The 18,893-nt window shown below is 35.6% G+C and overlaps 1 protein-coding gene across 2 annotated transcripts in view; it reads right to left on the bottom strand.

Moving 5' to 3' along the window:
- Nucleotides 1-18,893, bottom strand: part of CSMD1 (CUB and Sushi multiple domains 1) — a 1,270,279-nt gene that overhangs the window by 198,590 nt on the left and 1,052,796 nt on the right. For both annotated transcript variants that reach the window (XM_087775441.1, XM_087775442.1), the window contains exons 31-33: nucleotides 10,400-10,516; nucleotides 6,875-6,988; nucleotides 4,881-4,976 (exon numbers count right to left, since the gene is read on the bottom strand). In XM_087775441.1, the coding sequence (XP_087631567.1) occupies nucleotides 4,881-4,976; nucleotides 6,875-6,988; nucleotides 10,400-10,516 (327 nt within the window). The remainder of the gene's footprint in view (nucleotides 1-4,880; nucleotides 4,977-6,874; nucleotides 6,989-10,399; nucleotides 10,517-18,893) is intronic.

Below are 18,893 nucleotides of genomic sequence, written 5' to 3'. Positions count from 1 at the left end.
TCAAATCATCTGGTTTCATTATACTATTGCCTTAGGAAAGTTATTTTCCTGTGAGCAGACTATCTCTGCCATTATAGCAAATGTAGGGACAGTTTACTAACACTCTTAAATTAGTTCATGTAGCAGAAGTACTGCTATGTGCTTCCTTCCTTTTCAGACTGAAAGCTGTCATTTTACTGAGAGCAGCCAGTAAGTAAAACAGCCATGGCAGCCACAAACATCCATGGCTAGAGTTGTGTCAGATTATTCTACTGTCAGCAGGAAACACTCAACGCCATGTTAAAATTGACATTTTGCGCAGTTTTCCACATGTTTTACTACTAATTAATGGTTACAGTGAGATAAGAAATGCTAAAGATGCACAAATAAACTGTGCCATTCACTATAAGAGGCACCATTTTTCTAATGCTTTTTTTTTCCTGTTTTAAGAATTTCCTGAAGTTCTTAAGTGTAATGCAAGCCAGATATAACAAAAAAGTGAAGTACTCCCATACTGCTTAAAATGGAATTTAGATTTAAGTAATCCATTGCAAAATGCAGTACAGTTTCAAACATCGATGAGATGTGTTGTAAACCGGAACATAATGTATCATGGTAACACATATGGAAAATAATACTAACAGTCTTAGTTCTGCTCTCTAATTACACTCAGCAGTAAATGTGTGGCTATGTATTTTATTCTTGTTGCCGATTAGATCAACTTAATTGTTAAAGTCACATTCCTCTTTTATTCTTGTTCCCCTTTGTCTTTCTTCCACAGTCCTCATCCTAGTATGCTAACTGTCTTAACAGTTCTCTTTGAAGTCTCATTTGACCTCATAAACTAATTCATGTATTTGTATGGTAGAACAAGTAAAGGAAGACAAGCATTAAAAACCTATAAATTTTTGGGTGGTAGAAAGGTCGTTACTTTGCTTTTTAGGGAAAGAACTCTCTGTGCTGCTGCAGCCTCAGCTATATGAAAATATATGCTATTGTTTCTTAGGTGATATCATACCAGGAAACCAAGTATAAGATAAACCTGAAAAAATATAATTCCCAATCTTCTTAAATGTGATTGTTCCTAGCATATTACAACATACCTGACCCTAATATTCTGAAAGACTAGATATTCATTCAGTCTGATATTACAGATACTTTTTATCTATTGTATGAAATACAAGGAAATGTGGTCATCTGAGAAAAAGAAATGAAGCCACAGACGACATATGCAGCTAAAAAGAAGTTTTTGAGAAAGTGGCATTGCAAAAGCCATTAAATCTGAATCAAAAGCTACAAACCTTATCTGTTGCTTGCTCAAACCAGAATGTGAAATAATGCAAGCAATAACTTTTCCCCTCTAGCCTTCATTCTAGCTTTTGCCTACAGTGTTGGCAACCTAGACTTCTCAAGCTGTATCACAGAGACATTCTATTTTCTATAGTAATTATCCTCCATCTTTTAGTAAATGTTTCATACTGCTGTGAAACAAAATTGAAATCAGCCCAGTGGAAAAGTGAACAGGGAAGAAGGTCAAACTGGAATAGAGGGCGACAAATAAAATGATTGACTTTGCAGACCAGATTACTGTGTTCAATTTGAGAGTGGATGTTATTCTCTGAAATATTTAAAAGGCTAGCAAGCAGGCGGTTGTTGGAAATCACATGCTTCAAAAGAAGAGAGAAAAATCTCAGAATGATAGAGCTTATTAAATACCACTAACTCATTAACCAATATATGTATACATACATGTGTGTATTAAATAAAGCTCTTAAGAGGTATTTTAAAATATATTAACAAAACCTGCATATTCAAATATCTGCTGCAGAGAACACTTCTCATTTGCTAAAATCTATTTCTCACAGTTACTAAAAAATAAGTGTAGTCCAAATAAATGACTGAAATGAGGCATATCATTATGCTCACCTGGAGACTTACTGTTCAATAGCAATATATGTGTGTGTGTGCGTGTGTATATACACATACAGCTAACAGAAGTGAGGTTTTGTATCACTATGAATTCTTTAAAGGCAGCAAAAAATAACTAAACACTTTAGGCATGTGAAAACCAAATAGAATAAGACGGAAAGGTGTCATTCATATGCAAATGGCTGATAAGAACTCAAACCCTGAAAGCTGTTTTCTAATTCCAGAAATTTACATTCCTCCTCTTTTCCGATTAACGGTGCATGATAAATTTAAATGCAAGTGATGCTTTTAGTGTGTAAAAAGGGCAGGTACTGATGTCCTGAGCTATACCCACAGTAGAGCGTGCAGTCATGGTGATATCTTTCTATAAATATAGAAGTAAGAAGGCTTAAAAACACCATCCAGAAGGAGTTTGGACAGTCCCAACAAGCTCCTCACAGCTATGGATATATTCGTGAGGTGACACAGTTCTTTCCATTAACTTGCTGTGTCAAACAATGACTGTGCTCCAATGTAAAAAAAATAAAATATTTAAAAAAAAAAGAGTCTTGATAATATTATTTAAAAATATCCAAAACTACCCAAAACTACTTTTATACTTCAATTTAGTAAAGCTGAAAAGTTAGTATATAATTAACCACAGTGTTCAATGACTGTTTCATTAAGCTTACTGGGTGTGCATGCAATACATCTAGTGAACCGCTCGGAAGCCCCTTTGGGACTGCATTTGTTGCCTGTACAGGCAATGGACCTGTAAGCACTGCTCCAGGTGTCACTAGACTGAAGACACATGGATCAACTTAGTGTACTAAGCTGCCTAGCAGCATGCTAACAGACTTGGGCATGCTGTCTCATTCTTGCATTTCAACTGCAGTGTGCAGACATGCACATAATACCTCCTCAAATTCAGTTGCGTCAGGAAGAGACCTGCAAGTCTTATATCTGCCACCCACCCTTCAATACTGAAACAGCCTCACAGTCTCTGCCATACCAATTTGCCCTCCAAGCTCTCCAAGAAGACAGAATTTCTTAGCAGCTTGAACAAAAACTCTTGAAACATCAACTGGAAGAGTACTGATCAATACTAATATAATTAAGTAAACTCCCCAAAACCTTGAGCTGAGCTACAGATATTCATGAAGTAAGCTTGAAAGTGTCTTTGGCCCTTTTTTTTTACCCACTCTTTACAGTATTACACTGAGGAACAGTGTGTGATGCAGAATCCAAACTAACTCTGAAACTGTAGGTAGCAAAAGCATGATGAAGCAGAGCTACATTGTTTTGACAACATTATGCTGCCTATACATATCTAGAACTGAGATTTTCATAAGTACTTTAAAATGTTTTCTTTATTTTTTCTTTTCTTTTTCTTTATGTCTTGAGAAGCTGAAATGAACAGTACTTCTATGGATAAAGACTTTAGGTGAATGTAACAAAGATGCTGTACTCGCTAAGTGGGTAATTGTCAGTATAGAACAAATCCCAAAATATATTTTTCTATTGCTTTTGTTAGAAAATGATCACTATTTCATATCGTAACTGTAATTGGATGGGGCAAAAAATAAGTATAAAATAAATGTTAAGTATACAATTAAATAGAAAAGTATAAAATCTTTAATTTTGTTTTTAATATCTGTTTCAGGTAACTAGATATTTCTTCACCGGAACCACAAGACCTATTTTGTGTGTCATTATAATGTCTGAATATAAATCAGAAATTCTTGGAATGTTGATATTGTATAACAAATCTATTGATTTTATTTTTACTGATTTATTGAATTCCAAAATGCAGCTAGGAATTCTGGGTGGATTTCCAGTGTCCATTTAAAATGCTACCCAGTGGCATGTTTGTACTTTCTTCTCAGGGAAATCTGGCTTTTAACAGAGATCAATATGCAGTCTAGCAACTTACATCCAACTCAATAATAAAGATGTATATCTCCTTTTGCTCAAAACTGAATATAATAGCCACTGTATCTAGAAACAAGTTCTATGGTCTTGTCCCTAGTCGTTTTAGTCAAGCAAAACACTGGCTAGATTTAATAGATATTTCTATCAGATAACTAAATTAAGTAGCTAAAACCTGGCCAGCTGCTCACAAACAGAGAAAAGCTGTTTGTGCATGTGGATATAGATGCTACCTTGGGCAGCAAGGACCGCAAGATGATGAAGTTGAGGTAGCAGCAGAAGGTTGGAATTAAGGTGAGCAGACTTTGGCATGTTCATGAAGTTGGTACATAGACTCTCCTAAGGAACAGACATAAAGAGGAAGGATACTGGTGATTTTTTTTAGAGAGATTTGAGAGTCTTGGAACAAATTATGCCATTGTGAGGGAAGATTGGGAATTCGGGCAGAAAACCTGCATGGCTAGATCAGGACCTTTTCAAACAATTTAAATACAAGAAGGGAACATACCACAAGTGGAGGCAAGGACAGCAGGAGTATGACAGCATTGCTCATCTACTTAGAAACAAAAATCAGTAAAGTCCAAGTCCAGCTGAAGTGAAAACTAGCAAAGGACATTAGGGAAAAATTTACAGGTATGCTAATTACAAAGGGAAGTTCAAAATACATGTGGGTATGTTGATGCATTGTGGGGCGTGTGGGGTGTGGACAAGCTAATGACAAATGATGTAGAAAATATTTAAGTATTAAATGCCTTTTTTGCCTTCACAGTCCTCACCAAGTAGTTCTACAATCTGAGGGGTACATGAACACTCAGCAGTAAGGGAGCAACAGATTAGAGACTACTGAGAGGCTGGACATATTCAAGTCCATGGAGCAGATAGATTCACTGGAGACAACTGCCATTATGAAGCCAGTCTACTGTCAGGAGAAGTCCCTGATGGCTGGAAAAATGTTAAAATTACACCCATGTTTAAAGAAATACTTTAAGACCTAAGAAGAATTCAAAATAATACACTGTGTGACACTGGCATCTGTGTCTTCCACCAAAAGCATGCATGTTTACCTTGGTAAACAAAGTGGAACCCCCTGGCTGATGCCCCACTGTTAGCACTGAATCGCAGAAGAATTTGATTAGATGTAGCCAAAGGCAATGTCTCTCCTACAAATGAAAACAGAAAATGAATTAAATACTCAAAAGAGAAACAACAGTTACAACTCTTCAGTATGTAATCAAATATACTGTTAAAATACATAGTTTTATGTTGTCCTCTACAGTTAAAGAAAACGTAAATAATAGCATATAAAATTAAAGTTGCCATTGGAGGTTTGAAAACTTGTTAGAATAAAAAGACTTCATGATTCAACAACATAAGCTTTCTGACATTTACTGCAGCTATTGGAACTAGAGCTCCAATAAACTACTTGTCTGGGGAACCCTACTGCCATTTGGGGCCAAAATTTTTGGTTAACTTTTCTGTGACTGACAGCTTTACCTTGCCTTGCAAAACACATTAGACAAAAATATTTGAAAAACGCCACAGGGGATCTTCATGTGATGTTTACCATTTTAAAACTAAAACTGAAATGAGAAAGAACAGATCCATGACTCGTTTTATGTAGTTGCTTCAATAAAATATATGGTCACATATGAACTATATTACATTATTAACTCTCTAATAACCTTTCTTATATATTGACTTGAGGATTAATAAAGATGTTTAATATACTTTATCTCCTTTCCTGAGATATCTATCTACACTCATGATAAAAGTTCAGTAATGAATCACTACAGACAAAATTACAGTACTTTTACACTGCAAGGATGCCACTCTATATGACAACTGTCTTTATTCTCATTGGATTATATCAACCCATATTTTCCAAAATTCTACTGAAATGAATTATAATGCACTAATTTAAAATATGTTAGATAACTGAATTAATAGGATTTATAATTCTTTTCACTTAGATTACTTTTATATTATCATAACTAGTGATTCCACATAACAGAATCTTACCCTAAACCAATGTAAATCAGATGTGACAAGTAATAAGTAAAAATCACAAGTTTAAATTCCCTTCAATTATTTTCAAATGTCTGCTATGAAAACAGACATTAGTTTCAACTTTTTTATACATTTGATGCAGTAAAACTGGGCGCTTAGACGAGTTGTCTCTTAAATTTAAACATTAAAAAGCAAATGTTTTGTTTTGTTGCTGAACTCTTGCCAGTAATTAAACAAATTTAAAAATTAATTTGTGAACTCTTAGTATGACACAAATAGATACGATTTACCAGAGGAAAATGATAAGTTTAATTTTTCAAATAATAAAATGTTTTCTATAAATAGATTTGTTACATTCTTTTAATATCAAATATTTCTCCAATTATTCAAAGTGAAAACCAAGAAGCCATGAGAAGCCCTGGACTGCAAGAATCTTAAACTCACGTATAAGCTCTCCTAAATACTAGGAGTGTATGACAAAACACATTCATAGCTGCAGAAATATATTTGTATATTACCTACTTGAGATGAACGCAGTCATTATATATGCATACAATGGAAATTCTGGGCATGCTGAAATACATATAAGTTCAGTTATGATTTCACAGGGTCAACATTTTGCTATAGTTACCTGAATGCAACAGCTGGCCTGCTTTTAGTATAAGTGCATGTTTGCATACAGATAATTGCATTTTGTGAATAAATGTAATTTGTGTTTAAATTAGACATTCAGAAAATGTAGATGTGTAATTCACAGAGTTTATGAGTAGAGAGGATAATTATACCATCCAGTCTTCCCTCTTACATAAAGATCTGAGAATTTCATTCAATTATTTCTGCACTCATCCCAGTGATCAGTTCTTGCCTAAACCATATGTTCCAGAAGAACGTCTTGATTCAAAGATTTAGAAGGGTCTTCCATTTCCCTTGGCATCCTATTCCAGTGATTTTATTATTATATTTCCAAATGAAATTCATAACATTCTCCTGATTTATTTTTTTCCATATTGAGCTGTGTAAGAAATGTATACTTCTTTTCTTTCTTGCTTACCTGAGTGGGATCCAGACAGTGAACTAAGAAGTCTAGCCTGAGAGTTTTCTCCATCAAATAATTCTGCCACATCATTCAAAGCAGTCTGAAAATAGGCAAATTGTCCAAACACAACTAAATTAAAAAAAAAAAAAGAAAGAAAAAGAGAGAGAGAAAAACAATAAGAAGAGAGAAGATAACACAAGAACCTAGTCTTAAAAAAAAATTAATGGGATATTTTTGCTTTTCTTAATTACCAGTGGATTCCTGCATGAATCCTTTCCAAGTTAATTCATTGTCTACCATGATAAAACACCTGCATTAAACCTAAGTTGCAAGATTCTGATGTGCTTTTCATTATTTCCTTATTTTTAATTTAAAAAAAAAAAAGATAATTAAATCACTCTTTCTCCAAAAGCGTGCTCTCCAGTCAAAAAAGTCTTGTTCCTTATTGCATCGGTACCTATGAGAATAAGAAAATGGAATATCTAAAAAAGAATTGTTTTTCCCAAAATTTCATTACAAACCTTAGCAACTGTTAGGGAGAATCTATTGTCAAACATGATTAGTTGCTTATCCAGCTTTAATCTGAGGAAGATATTTTAAACTTATTGATTGGGCTATTTTTGTAACTTTGTATTAGTACTTATTTTATCAGAAAGAATATAAAATCTGATCAAGTATTAAAAATATCAATGTGTTACTGGTTTTGACATATTGCTGCACTTAATTTGTACTTCATCTGTAAGTAAAGTGTATTAACAAACAAATCATTTAATTATGCAACATGTCTCACTAGTAAATATCAAATGGTTCACTGAATTAAAATATCAGATAGCAATAGAAACATGAAGTAATAAATCAGTAAAATCAAATCAATAAAAATATTACTTCATCACTCCAGCAACCCATATTTTATTGACAAGGGAGGAATCTGTTTTAAAATTATTACAGATTCTGTATACAAACCATGGGTCTTCAATGCAGCACAATTTCTGTACAGATTGTATTTTCGAACTTCTTGTGAAGTTCTCAATTTTTTTAACTTTAATTTTTTTTTTTTTTAAAAACAAATTGCATAAGTCCAATGTCCTGATTTTTAAAAGCAGGGTTAACTTTGAAGTTCAATTAGGTTGCTCAGGTCTTTTTCTGAGCAAATTTTGAAAATCAGCAAAAATTTTTCTTCAAGCTACCTATACTTAATTGCTGTTGTAGTGAAGAATGTTTTCCTTATGTCCAGTTGGAATTTATTGTACTACAACTTGTGACTACTGCCACTTGTTCTTTCACTGCGTATTTCTGGAATGAAGGGTCCTCCTTCACTTATCTTCTCCAGGCTGAACTTCTTTCAACTTTTCCTTGTACTGTGCTTCAGCCTCCTGATCATCTTGCTGGCTCTCTGTTGGACTTGTTCTATTTTAGCGATCTGTGTCTTGTAATTTGGAAGCACAAAACTATAGACATAGTTTCCAGATGCTACTTCATGAAGGCTACAAAGTGGGAAACAGTACCTACTCTCAACTTGCAGGGCACATCCTTGCTAGTGCAGCCCAGTGTGCAGTTAGTCTTCATTGTTGCAAGGGTATCCTTAGTGCAAACTATTATCAACTAGAAGTAAAGTTATTGCAATATTCTTCAATCCCTAAACCTATTAGAACTGCAAAAAATATATCTTTTTAAAAGAAAATTTATATTAAAAATGAAGAAGGACTGGTTTGAAGTTGTGTCTATGGCCAGTACATTCTGTCAGGCCCTTCAAGTCAGGAACATGATGAGATCCAGTGTAGAGAAATAATTTTGTCAGGTACTTGCCAAGAATTTTAAATGTTAGCTATAGATTCTACTTGTGTCAGTTTCTCTTTCTAACAAATAAGAATAAAAATATTTATTTGTTTAGATGACTGGTGAAAAGGTTGCATAATTTTTAAATAGCATATAGTAAAATATGGAATTTTGAGCATTATTTATTAAAAACCTCTAAATTGTGATAATATCCAATTATTCAATATACAAATTAACGACCAAAAAATTGAACACCATGTAATTACTTTAATGAACTTTACAACTACTAATATGGGCCTAGAGATATTTTGCATGTTCTTGATCAGGAATTGTAGTGAAAAATATTGTATAATAAAGCCACTAATTGGATAAAAGTGTTTCTCCATAAAGCTCCAATAGCATTTCACTGTAACTACTGTCTTGGAGATCTAATCACTGAATGATTTGATGGATCCTTTTTATAAGTTCCAGCCACTTTCTTGTTCTACTGGTTATTTTCTTGCATTCTATACAATTCTAGCACGAAAAAGAAGAATTACATCCTATCAAAACTCACTTTCTCTTGTAGAAAAGTCAAAACTTTAATAAATAATGCGGAGTACTTTTAAACTTTCCTGTACTACAAATCTTAAGGATTTGTGTTACTTCCACCCCTAAAACACTGATGAATAACTTTTATATGATACCTATTGTGGTTTTTGAAACAGGACAACAACTAACTAAACTATACTTTATTTGATAATTATTTAACCATAGTTGTTACAAGTATCTACTGTGTAAATGTATTTCTCCTTTTTTTTTCTGAAGAAATGCTTCTGAAGTGTAAGAACAAACTTTCTAAAACATGATGAAAATGGAATTAATAATTTCCTTACTATAAAGCTGTGGACAAAAATTTGAACAAAACCATTGAGCTTGTCTCAAATAATAATAATAAAAGAGACTAGTAATCAAGAGTTCAGTACTACAGTGATATTATGAATTATTATTAGCAGGTGTAATAAACTTTTCCCTAGCTCTCAACCTGTAAATCTCTAACAGCTTCTGTCAGCAGCTTTCCAAATTCTTCAGTGAAAAAACTGATGAGTACTTACAGGTTTTGTTGCATATAGAAAGTATCAAACACACTAAGTTGATGTGCATTCAGTCTTTTGGTAAGTAAGTAGTAAAATGGATCTTATTGCTATTTGTCTGGACTTGAATTAGGGAAACCTGCTTTGCAGAAAACCATGCCCTGCATACAACTGAACAAAGTTTAGAGATTTTTTCCAAGTATTTTGACACATTGAAAGAACCAGTTTTGTGATTTTTCCCAAACATTTCTGGCACTTTTATGTAAAATTGCTTTCTTTGCCTCCACTGTACTTGTTAAATGTGATCCTACTCATCTTGCCCTTGTTAAAAGACAAAAACCAAAAAGTTAAAATATAAGAGAACACTTGATGCTTGTTTTCTGACAACTGATTTTACTTCTCAGGAAGCTTGAATGAATGATTATCCTATGATGATAAACGATGTAATCAATTAAAGTATTCAGAATATGCTTGGATAGCAGACACAGATGTCTTAGCTGAAGTCTATTGATTACTTTAGGGAGAAGTAAAAGGTCAAAACCCTAAAATCAATTTCTATGTCAAGAATACATTTATTTTTGATAAGCAATTTGCAATATATTGAAAATCTAATATCACTATTACACATGAAGGACATTTGAACAGTAGAACAATGATTAATGATTGATAAAACAGTAGAAGAAATTTTTACCAAATTCTTTAGGTACAGTTATTGAATAATGGCAAGTCTGTCCAGCAGTGTAATTATGAGGATAACTTGGTGATAAAACCACTCCCTCTGATCCAGTATACTGCCCTCCACATGGTGCTGGAAACAAAACAGAAAGAAATGTGTTACATTAATTACAGTTGTCTGTATTACTTCAGCCTGAAAATGAAAACCTAAACATTACAAAGTGACAGTTTAGTGGTTTTGCTTTTGTTTGGTTTTCCTGTAATGACATATCTAATGATTCTTTCTCAGGATATAATTTTTATTAAAATTCCTTTAAAATGAGAATACTTGAGAGTTTTACTTGACTACAAGTATTCATATAGGACTGGAAGTATACCCTTAGTTGAAAGAAACTGTAAACACAGAATTTAGGAGGGGTTTTTTGATTTGAATATATGTCTATATCTAGGTACCTATGTAAAAAAAAAAAGCTCAGAAAAAAATATGGTACTGCATAATTAAATGGCACAAGACAGTTGTCTTGGGTCTCAGAGGAATACATAGATATGCTAACAGTACCCTGCACAGAATGCCATGGATTCTGCTTTGTGAATATATGCTTGAACTGCCTTGCTTTTCATAACTTCCGAAGTTGAATATCAAAAGAGCATAGAGCCTAGACATATGAAAAAAAAAATAATCTTTGGATTCATATGTACATAGAACAGAAAGAGTAAGAGAAACTCTTTACAGCTATAGAAGTTAAAAGGGATATTTAAGGACAGTGGAGCCCCGATCTTCAAGACTAGTTAGGCATTATGTAAGTAACAGTTCTGTCCATATCATGAGAAAAAAATGAACAAGCATACATGGTATGTTCCTTACATGTATGGGCAATAAATCTGGCATACTGAGGGACTGCTGGATTTACCAATTATAAGTGAAAGCACTACATCATAGGAAGTCTGTGTGTCAAGGATTTCTCAGGAAAAGCCAAAGCAGGGAGTGGATGAAAGGGATATGTGCTTTTAGAGAAACAGCAAACATAAGGAGTGGCTATTTTTAAGTTAAAATATCTCCTTGAGTTGAATATTGAGTAAATACATCTCTATGCAATGAAAACAAAGTATTGCTGTCACTCTTCTCAACTTTTGAGAACTAATGGAAAGGCTTGGCTTCCTATCAAAATCTTCATGAGAATGTAAGTCTTATAATAATTACATCAGTTACATGCAATCCAGTGCTCTTTTTTTTTTTGTCAAATTATTTCATTAGCCACTACTAAACACTACAAAAAACTATAGATTTTACAAGAATAAAAGATTGTTGTACACTGTCATTTTACCCAAGAAGCCAATAATGAAATTATTTTAAAAATAAATAAATAGATAAATTAAATTACAAAATTTAATGAATTATTAATGAATAGTCACATTACTTTTGTTTTTAAGCAAGGAAAAGATCATTGCATAATCTAAACAATTACTTTCTATTATAAGGAACAAAGTAAACTAGTGTTACTCCGCTCTGAGAATCTTACATATAGAAGATTACATTTTAACAAGTGCCTGGAAAGCAGCCCTGAGGAGAAGGACCTGGGGTCCAGGTGGACAAGCTCATTGGTTTGGGGCTATCAAAGGAGCCTGTTACCAGCTCCCAGCATTGCTGACCCAGCTCATGCGCTGCGGGACTGTGCCCAGTGACTGAGGGCACAGCCTGCGCTTTGGTCATCCTCGGCTCCTGGCTCATCTGCCCTCGTGGAGCAGACCTGCTCTTTCTGCTCCCTGACAGCGTCTGGACTTTAAAACCACACTTGAAATATCAAATACAAGTTCAACTTCCTTATACAGGCAGCAATTAATACTACGAATCTGTGTCTTCTCTTAGCTGCTTATATGAATTATTCAAAAATCCAGTGTAATGATAGAAGATGAGAAGTAGGCTGAATAGGATTATGTGGCTGAGGTGAAACTCAAATATCACAAGGAATCATTTCATGCCATGAATTTAAAATCTTTTTTTTTTTTTTCTCTTCTTCCTTCAAGAATAAGAGAAACTAAGCCACAAAGTCTGTCTTCTAATTACCAGATTAAATTCTCATTAATATTTCACTGGAATGAAAGCATATTACTTATGATTAATTTGAAACAAATTCCAAAGTTATGGAGTTGTAAAACTGTTCCCTTCTAAAATGTGTTTACCCATTTTTAGATATGTTTTTTGATAATATCTTTGATAATATTTATGATAGTATCTTTGTAGTGTATCTGCTCTGTAAGGAAACCCTGTAAGTGCTTAGACTAAAAAAGATGCAAGAAAAGTTCTCTTGTAGGTTAAGGCTGTAAAATTTATCAGTGTAGTGCTGTAGCAGTCAAACACATCCTAAACAGAGCTCTCAGTTTTGACTACAAGTAATGTTTGTTTTAATGATCAAAACCTACATTCTCAGAGGACGTATTTTAATAACTTCATTAAGGATTGTGAAATTAATAATGAAAACAGTATGCCTGAGACTTTCCATTAGTGTTTCAGAATATACCTACTGGCAGATGCCAACTGTTACCTAGATAAATATGAAATTTGTTTTCATCATGTCTGACTGTAAAATGCTACCTTAAAGAAAAAAACATAAAAAACACACCACAAAGAAATAAAGTTGAATTAATTCACTTAATTGGGGTAATTGACTTAAAGAACTAATCGCATCATTTTCAGAGATTCTTAGGATTTACTATACAGCACTCATTTTAGGTTCTTTTCCATTTTTCATGCTTCAAAATTGTAATGTTTTTCATCCAATATTTTAAAGACATTCAAAAAGGGGCAATTAACTATCAGTATGAATAAAGAAATATAAACTCAGAATATTGTGCTAAAATTGCATCTTGAGCATTTTTGTTTGATATTTTCAGTTTTGATTGGGTTAAGTTGTATATTACATGAGGGCTTTACATGAAAACAAAGGTTATCCTGAGTGTATTTTGGTTCTGGCCTCCTATACGACTCCTACCCTTAAAATTATGTATAAATATGTTTTATATAATGGATCTGCATTTCATATGTATATTTAAACATAAAATAATTTATTTTGTTTACACTTCCCGCTCACATCATTGTTCCCTTACTTTAAGTTATTAGTGTCTCAATTTTACTCAAAATCATGCCCTGTGACAAAAAGAAGGATTCTTCACTCTACTTCCTTTGGATCTTTGGCACAGCGATCATTAGAGTACTATGGTAAAATAAGACTTACAGGGATCCAAAGAGCTCATGCAGTTCTCGGTAATCTGTGGTTCCGTTATAACCCACAATTTGAGACTTTTGTCATTCTCATAAATCAAGTCTATTCTAGTAAAGAGTTTTTTTAAGACTCCACAAAGGAGTATAAATAGATAAATATTTATTTATCTAGTATGGTTTACTCCATCCTAGAGACACAAGTGTAGTAGCCATGTAGATACTTTAAAAACCTCCAGACCTTTACTGAAGTCATAAGAGTATGTGTTTTAAAATGGAACACACAGTAAAGCATACTAGATAAACAGACTTAAAGTATTTCCACAAGCATGTATTCCAGTTTAGTTTTACTCAGATTTAACAGTGTCAAGATACTCAGTCTTTCAGTTAGTAATTTCTGCTTCTTTAGACACCCAGTGTTACTTAGAATAGATATCACAAGCATCTCAATACTGCATTAATTGTCACCTTGGCTTAAGAATTATAATTATTGAGGCAGAAAATTAAAATGAAGACTCAGAGCTATGGCTAACTAATTAATCCTCTATCCCTTGTTTCAGCATTTGTGTTGTATAAATATAGAACTATTTTAACAAATTAAAAGGTACTTATATTAGTTATTGTCAATAAAGTACTAAATGATTTATGTTGAAAAATAATGTCCTGTAAAATTTTAGATTTTAAATTATCTATTGGATGATCCTCAAAATGAACTCAGTATGAGATATTGACGTCTATTTTGTTAAGCTACAAATATTGTTTTAGGAGCTCTGTCTGTCTGTTCTAGACCTTTATATCTGGGTGTAAAAAATAGAGGATTCAAAAGAACATTTCCCCTAATTTTTTATTTCATATTTTATAAAGTATTATAATAATAGATATTATTTTAATAGTAAATTATTTCTTAATAAATAGGATGTTCATTCTGCTTTAAAAATTAAGAAAATAAATGTTGATTTTTAAATTTAAATTTTAATTTTGTGTCAAAGACACAAACAGCCCCAAAAATAAGATGAGAAGTATATCAGTTTGCAAAGTGAACCACAGGTCATTTTTCTTTTTCTACACTACTCAGTGTTTTATAACAACTTCTTAAATAATACAAAATATAATTGTTCTACAAGTGTACTTTCCTAAGGTATTAAAGCTAAGCTATTGCATTGTCACAGCCAAAGCTGCATTCTGCACTCTTTATAAGTAAAACAATTCATCCTGCTGTTCCATGTGCTCTAAATATTCACCATATGGAGGGAAAAAAATCTTGCTATTTTTCTTTAAAAACTTTTAAAAACCAAAGTTACTAAATCAACAATCCTTGACAAAAAAAACATCCATCCTAATTCCTCTTTTTTGTTGATGGTGCTCAACAAGCTCAACATGAGCCAGCCATGTGCCCTTAAAGCAAAAGTGGCCATGAGTCTCTTGAGCTAAGTGTTAGGAAGGGCATTTGCCAAAACATCAAGGGAGGTGATCCTTCCCCTCAACTCAGCGCTGGTGAGGCTAGAGTGCTGTGTCCAGTTCTGGGCTCCCCAGTACAAGAAAAACATGGACTTAGTGGAGTGAGTACAGTGAAGAGCCACAAAGGTGATGAATAGACTGGTGCATCTTTCATATGTACTACTGATGCTGAGAGAGCTGGAACTGTTTAGCCTAGGAAACAGAAGGCTCAGGGGGATCTTATCAATGTATAAATACTTGATGGGAGGAAATTAAGAATAGGGAGGAGCAGGAAATGAAGAATAGGGAGGACTCTTCTTAATAGTGTCCACTCACAGAACAAGAGGCAATAATCACGAATTAAAACACATGACTCCATCCTAACACAAGAAAACACTTTTCTATGGTGAGGGTAGTAAAACACTGGCACAGGTTGCCCAGAAAGGTTGTGTTGTCTCCATCCATGGAGATATTCAAAACTCAACCAGATACAGTCCTGGGCAATCTGTTCTATGTGACCCTGCTTGAGCAAAGAGGTTGGAATAGGTGATCTCCAGAGGTCCCTGCCAGCTTCAGTGATGACATATGTACAGGGGTCCATCCAGGAGATAAGCCAATTACAGTGTAGGTTTGAGAAACATCCAGGAGGCAGGGTCAGAAACAGAACTTGAAACAAGTACATATAACATAAATCAGGCAGGGAGTAAAGGCCCAGGGGTGAGTTTAAATAGATCTCCTGGGACTTTGGGCAGGGGTTAAGTGGAGATCCCAGCTGAAGCTGGTCAGGACAATTAAGACCTGTCTGTGCTCTCAAGGCCACACTTCCAGGTATTAAATTAAAATCTGCACAAATTGATACTTTAATACCTTGTGATTCATATGAATAATAATGATAACAACAATGCCAGGAACAAAACAAAAACCAAAACAAAAACAACAATAATAATAATAATAACAACAACAACAACAAGAAGTATATATAATAATGATAGGTATATAACAATAATATTATAAATAATAAAAAAGTGTCTAGAGTAATTTCATTTTTTGTGGGCAAATCTGTTTAGCATGCAGCTATTGACCTGTTTTAATCTGAAAGGCTTGAAAATAGATGTTGCATACTTCTGCATTATTCTGGGTTCTCTGTTTCATTGGTAAACTACTGGTTTTCTTTACAGAGTGGTTCTACAATCTCCATACCTTTCCTTAAATTGGCATAATCCACAATTCTGTGGATGTTCTGCCCTGCTTTCTCTGAAAAGATGAGTTTAAATGATGTATACATACGTGTGTGCGTATGTATGTGTGCATGTGTGTGTGTATATATATAAAACTAAAAATGTGTGTGTGTGTCTCTGTGTGTGTATGTATAGGCATATATTTGCAGTGGTGAGACCGCACCTCGAATACTGTGCTCAGTTTTGAGCCCCTCACTACAAGAAAGATACTGAGGTGCTGCAGCACATCCAAAGAAGAGCAATGAAGATGGTGAAGGGCCTGGAGAACAAGTCTGTGAGGAGTGGCTGAGGGAACTGGGGTTGTTTAGTCTGGAGAAAAGGAGGCTCAGGGGAGACGTTATCGCTCTCTACAACTAGAGGTCTCAGTTATCTCTATCGCTCTAGTTAACTCTATCCCTCTCTACAACTATCGCTCTCTTATCCACCCAAGGATACTGAGGGAGCTGGCAGAGGAGCTTGCCAAGCCACTCTCCATCATTTATCAGCAGTCCTGGTCAATCGGGGAGGTCCCAGATGACTGGAAGTTAGAAAATGTGATGCCCCTCTACAAGAAGGGTTGGAAGGAGGATCCGGGGAACTACAGGCCTGTCAGCCTGACCTCGGTGCCAGGGAAGGTCATGGAACAGATCATCCTGAGTGCCATTACACGGCACGTGTGGGACAACCGGGGGATCAGGCTCAGCCAGCATGGGTTTATGAAAGGGAGGTCCTGCTTCACTAACCTGGTCTCCGTCTATGACAAGGTGACCTGCTTAGTGGATGAGGGGAAGGCTGCACATGTTGTCTACCTGGACTTTAGTAAAGTCTTTGACACTGTCTCCCATAGCATTCTCCTGGAGAAACTGGCTGCTCACAGCTTGGATGGGTGCACTCTGCACTGGGTTAAAAACTGGCTGGACGGCCGAGCCCAGAGAGTGGTGGTGAATGGAGTCAAATCCAGTTGGCAGCCGGTCACAAGTGGTGTTCCCCAGGGCTCAGTGTTAGGGCCGGTACTGTTCAATATCTTTGTCAATGATCTCGACGACGGGATTGAGTGCACCCTCAGTAAGTTTGCAGATGACACCAAGTTGGGTGGAAGTGTCGATCTGCTGGAGGGTAGGAAGGCCCTGCAGAGGGACCTGGACAGGCTGGATCGTTGGGTCGGGGCCAACTGTATGAGGTTCAACAAAGCTAAGTGCCAGGTCCGGCACCTGGGTCACAACAACCCCATGCAACGCTACAGGCTGGGGGAGGAGTGGCTGGAGAGCTGCCTGGCAGAAAAGGACCTGGGGGTGTTGGTTGACAGCCGCCTGAACATGAGCCAGCAGTGTGCCCAGGTGGCCAAGAGGGCCAATGGCATCCTGGCTTGTATTAAGAATAGTATGGCCAGCAGGACTAGGGAGGTGACAGTGCCCCTGTACTCGGCACTGGTGAGGCCGCACCTCGAGTACTGTGTTCCGTTTTGGGCCCCTCACTACAAGAAGGACATTGAGGTACCAGAGCGTGTCCAGAGAAGGGCAACAAAGTTGGTGAAGGGTCTAGAGAACAAGTCTTATGAGGAGCGGCTGAGGGAGCTGGGGTTGTTTAGTCTGGAGAAGAGGAGGCTGAGGGGAGACCTTATTGCTCTCTACTACCTGAAAGGAGGTTGTAGCGAGGTGGGGGTCAGTCTCTTCTCCCTAGTAACGAGTGACAGGACAAGAGGAAATGGCCTCAAGTTCCGCCAGGGGAAGTTTAGATTGGATATTAGGAAAAATTTCTTCACTGAAAGGGTTATCAAGCATTGGAACAGGCTGCCCAGGGAAGTGGTTGAGTCTCCATCCCTGGAGGTATTTAAGAGAAGGGTAGACGTGGCACTTAGGGACATGGTTTAGTGGTGGAATTGCTAGTGTTAGGTTAATGGTTGGACTTGATGATCTTAAGGGTCTTTTCAAACCTAAATGATTCTATGATTCTACAATTCTTATTTTGTGTGTTTGTGTGTGTGCATCAGGGCAGGGATTACAATCCAAAATGCCTGAAATAATGTGCAACTTGTACTGAAGTCTAGCAGAGTGGTGTTTTCATAGTTTACGTCATGGAGAGAAGTAGCAATTAAGCACTATGGATAATCAGCAACCCACTGCATCAGCTTCCCTTGCCTTTTTTCTTTAGGAGTATAGACAGCAACTTAGGCTACTGCTACACTGGACACTAAACACTACAAGAGCCTATTCTATGGCCTTGAGATGAAACAGCATGATTGGCCACAGCAAATACCTGTAACAGTGCTAGTACTAGTACTGCTACTCTCACTTTCAGAAACATATGCGGGTGGCCTACTAGGAACAGCCTGTGTCCCATGCTTACTCCCACACTGTGACTAATAAATTCTAAAGAGTGCTAGAAGGTCTGGACCAGAATCATGCCTAGAAATCGTCTAACAACTGACGTCTAACAACTTAACCTATTTCCAGTCCCCAGTCTTTGCTCTGAGCACAATTCAAATAGTATATGCATTGTCTAAGTTGCTACATCCTTTTAAAAGGCAGTTCTAAATTGCTGCCACTAGGAAGGTAATACCTGAAAAAAATACATCTTGAGACTGTGTGGGAGCACAGATAAATCCCTGTTATCATAAATCACTCGTGTATTGAAGCTCC

Source organism: Nipponia nippon, unplaced genomic scaffold (assembly GCF_047370975.1).
Source record: "Nipponia nippon isolate SJK-2023a ecotype South Korea unplaced genomic scaffold, ASM4737097v1 scaffold_4, whole genome shotgun sequence".
Taxonomy (NCBI): Eukaryota; Metazoa; Chordata; class Aves; order Pelecaniformes; family Threskiornithidae; genus Nipponia; species Nipponia nippon.
Note: the sequence above shows the minus strand (reverse complement) of the source record. Positions and strands in the feature narration are given on the sequence as shown.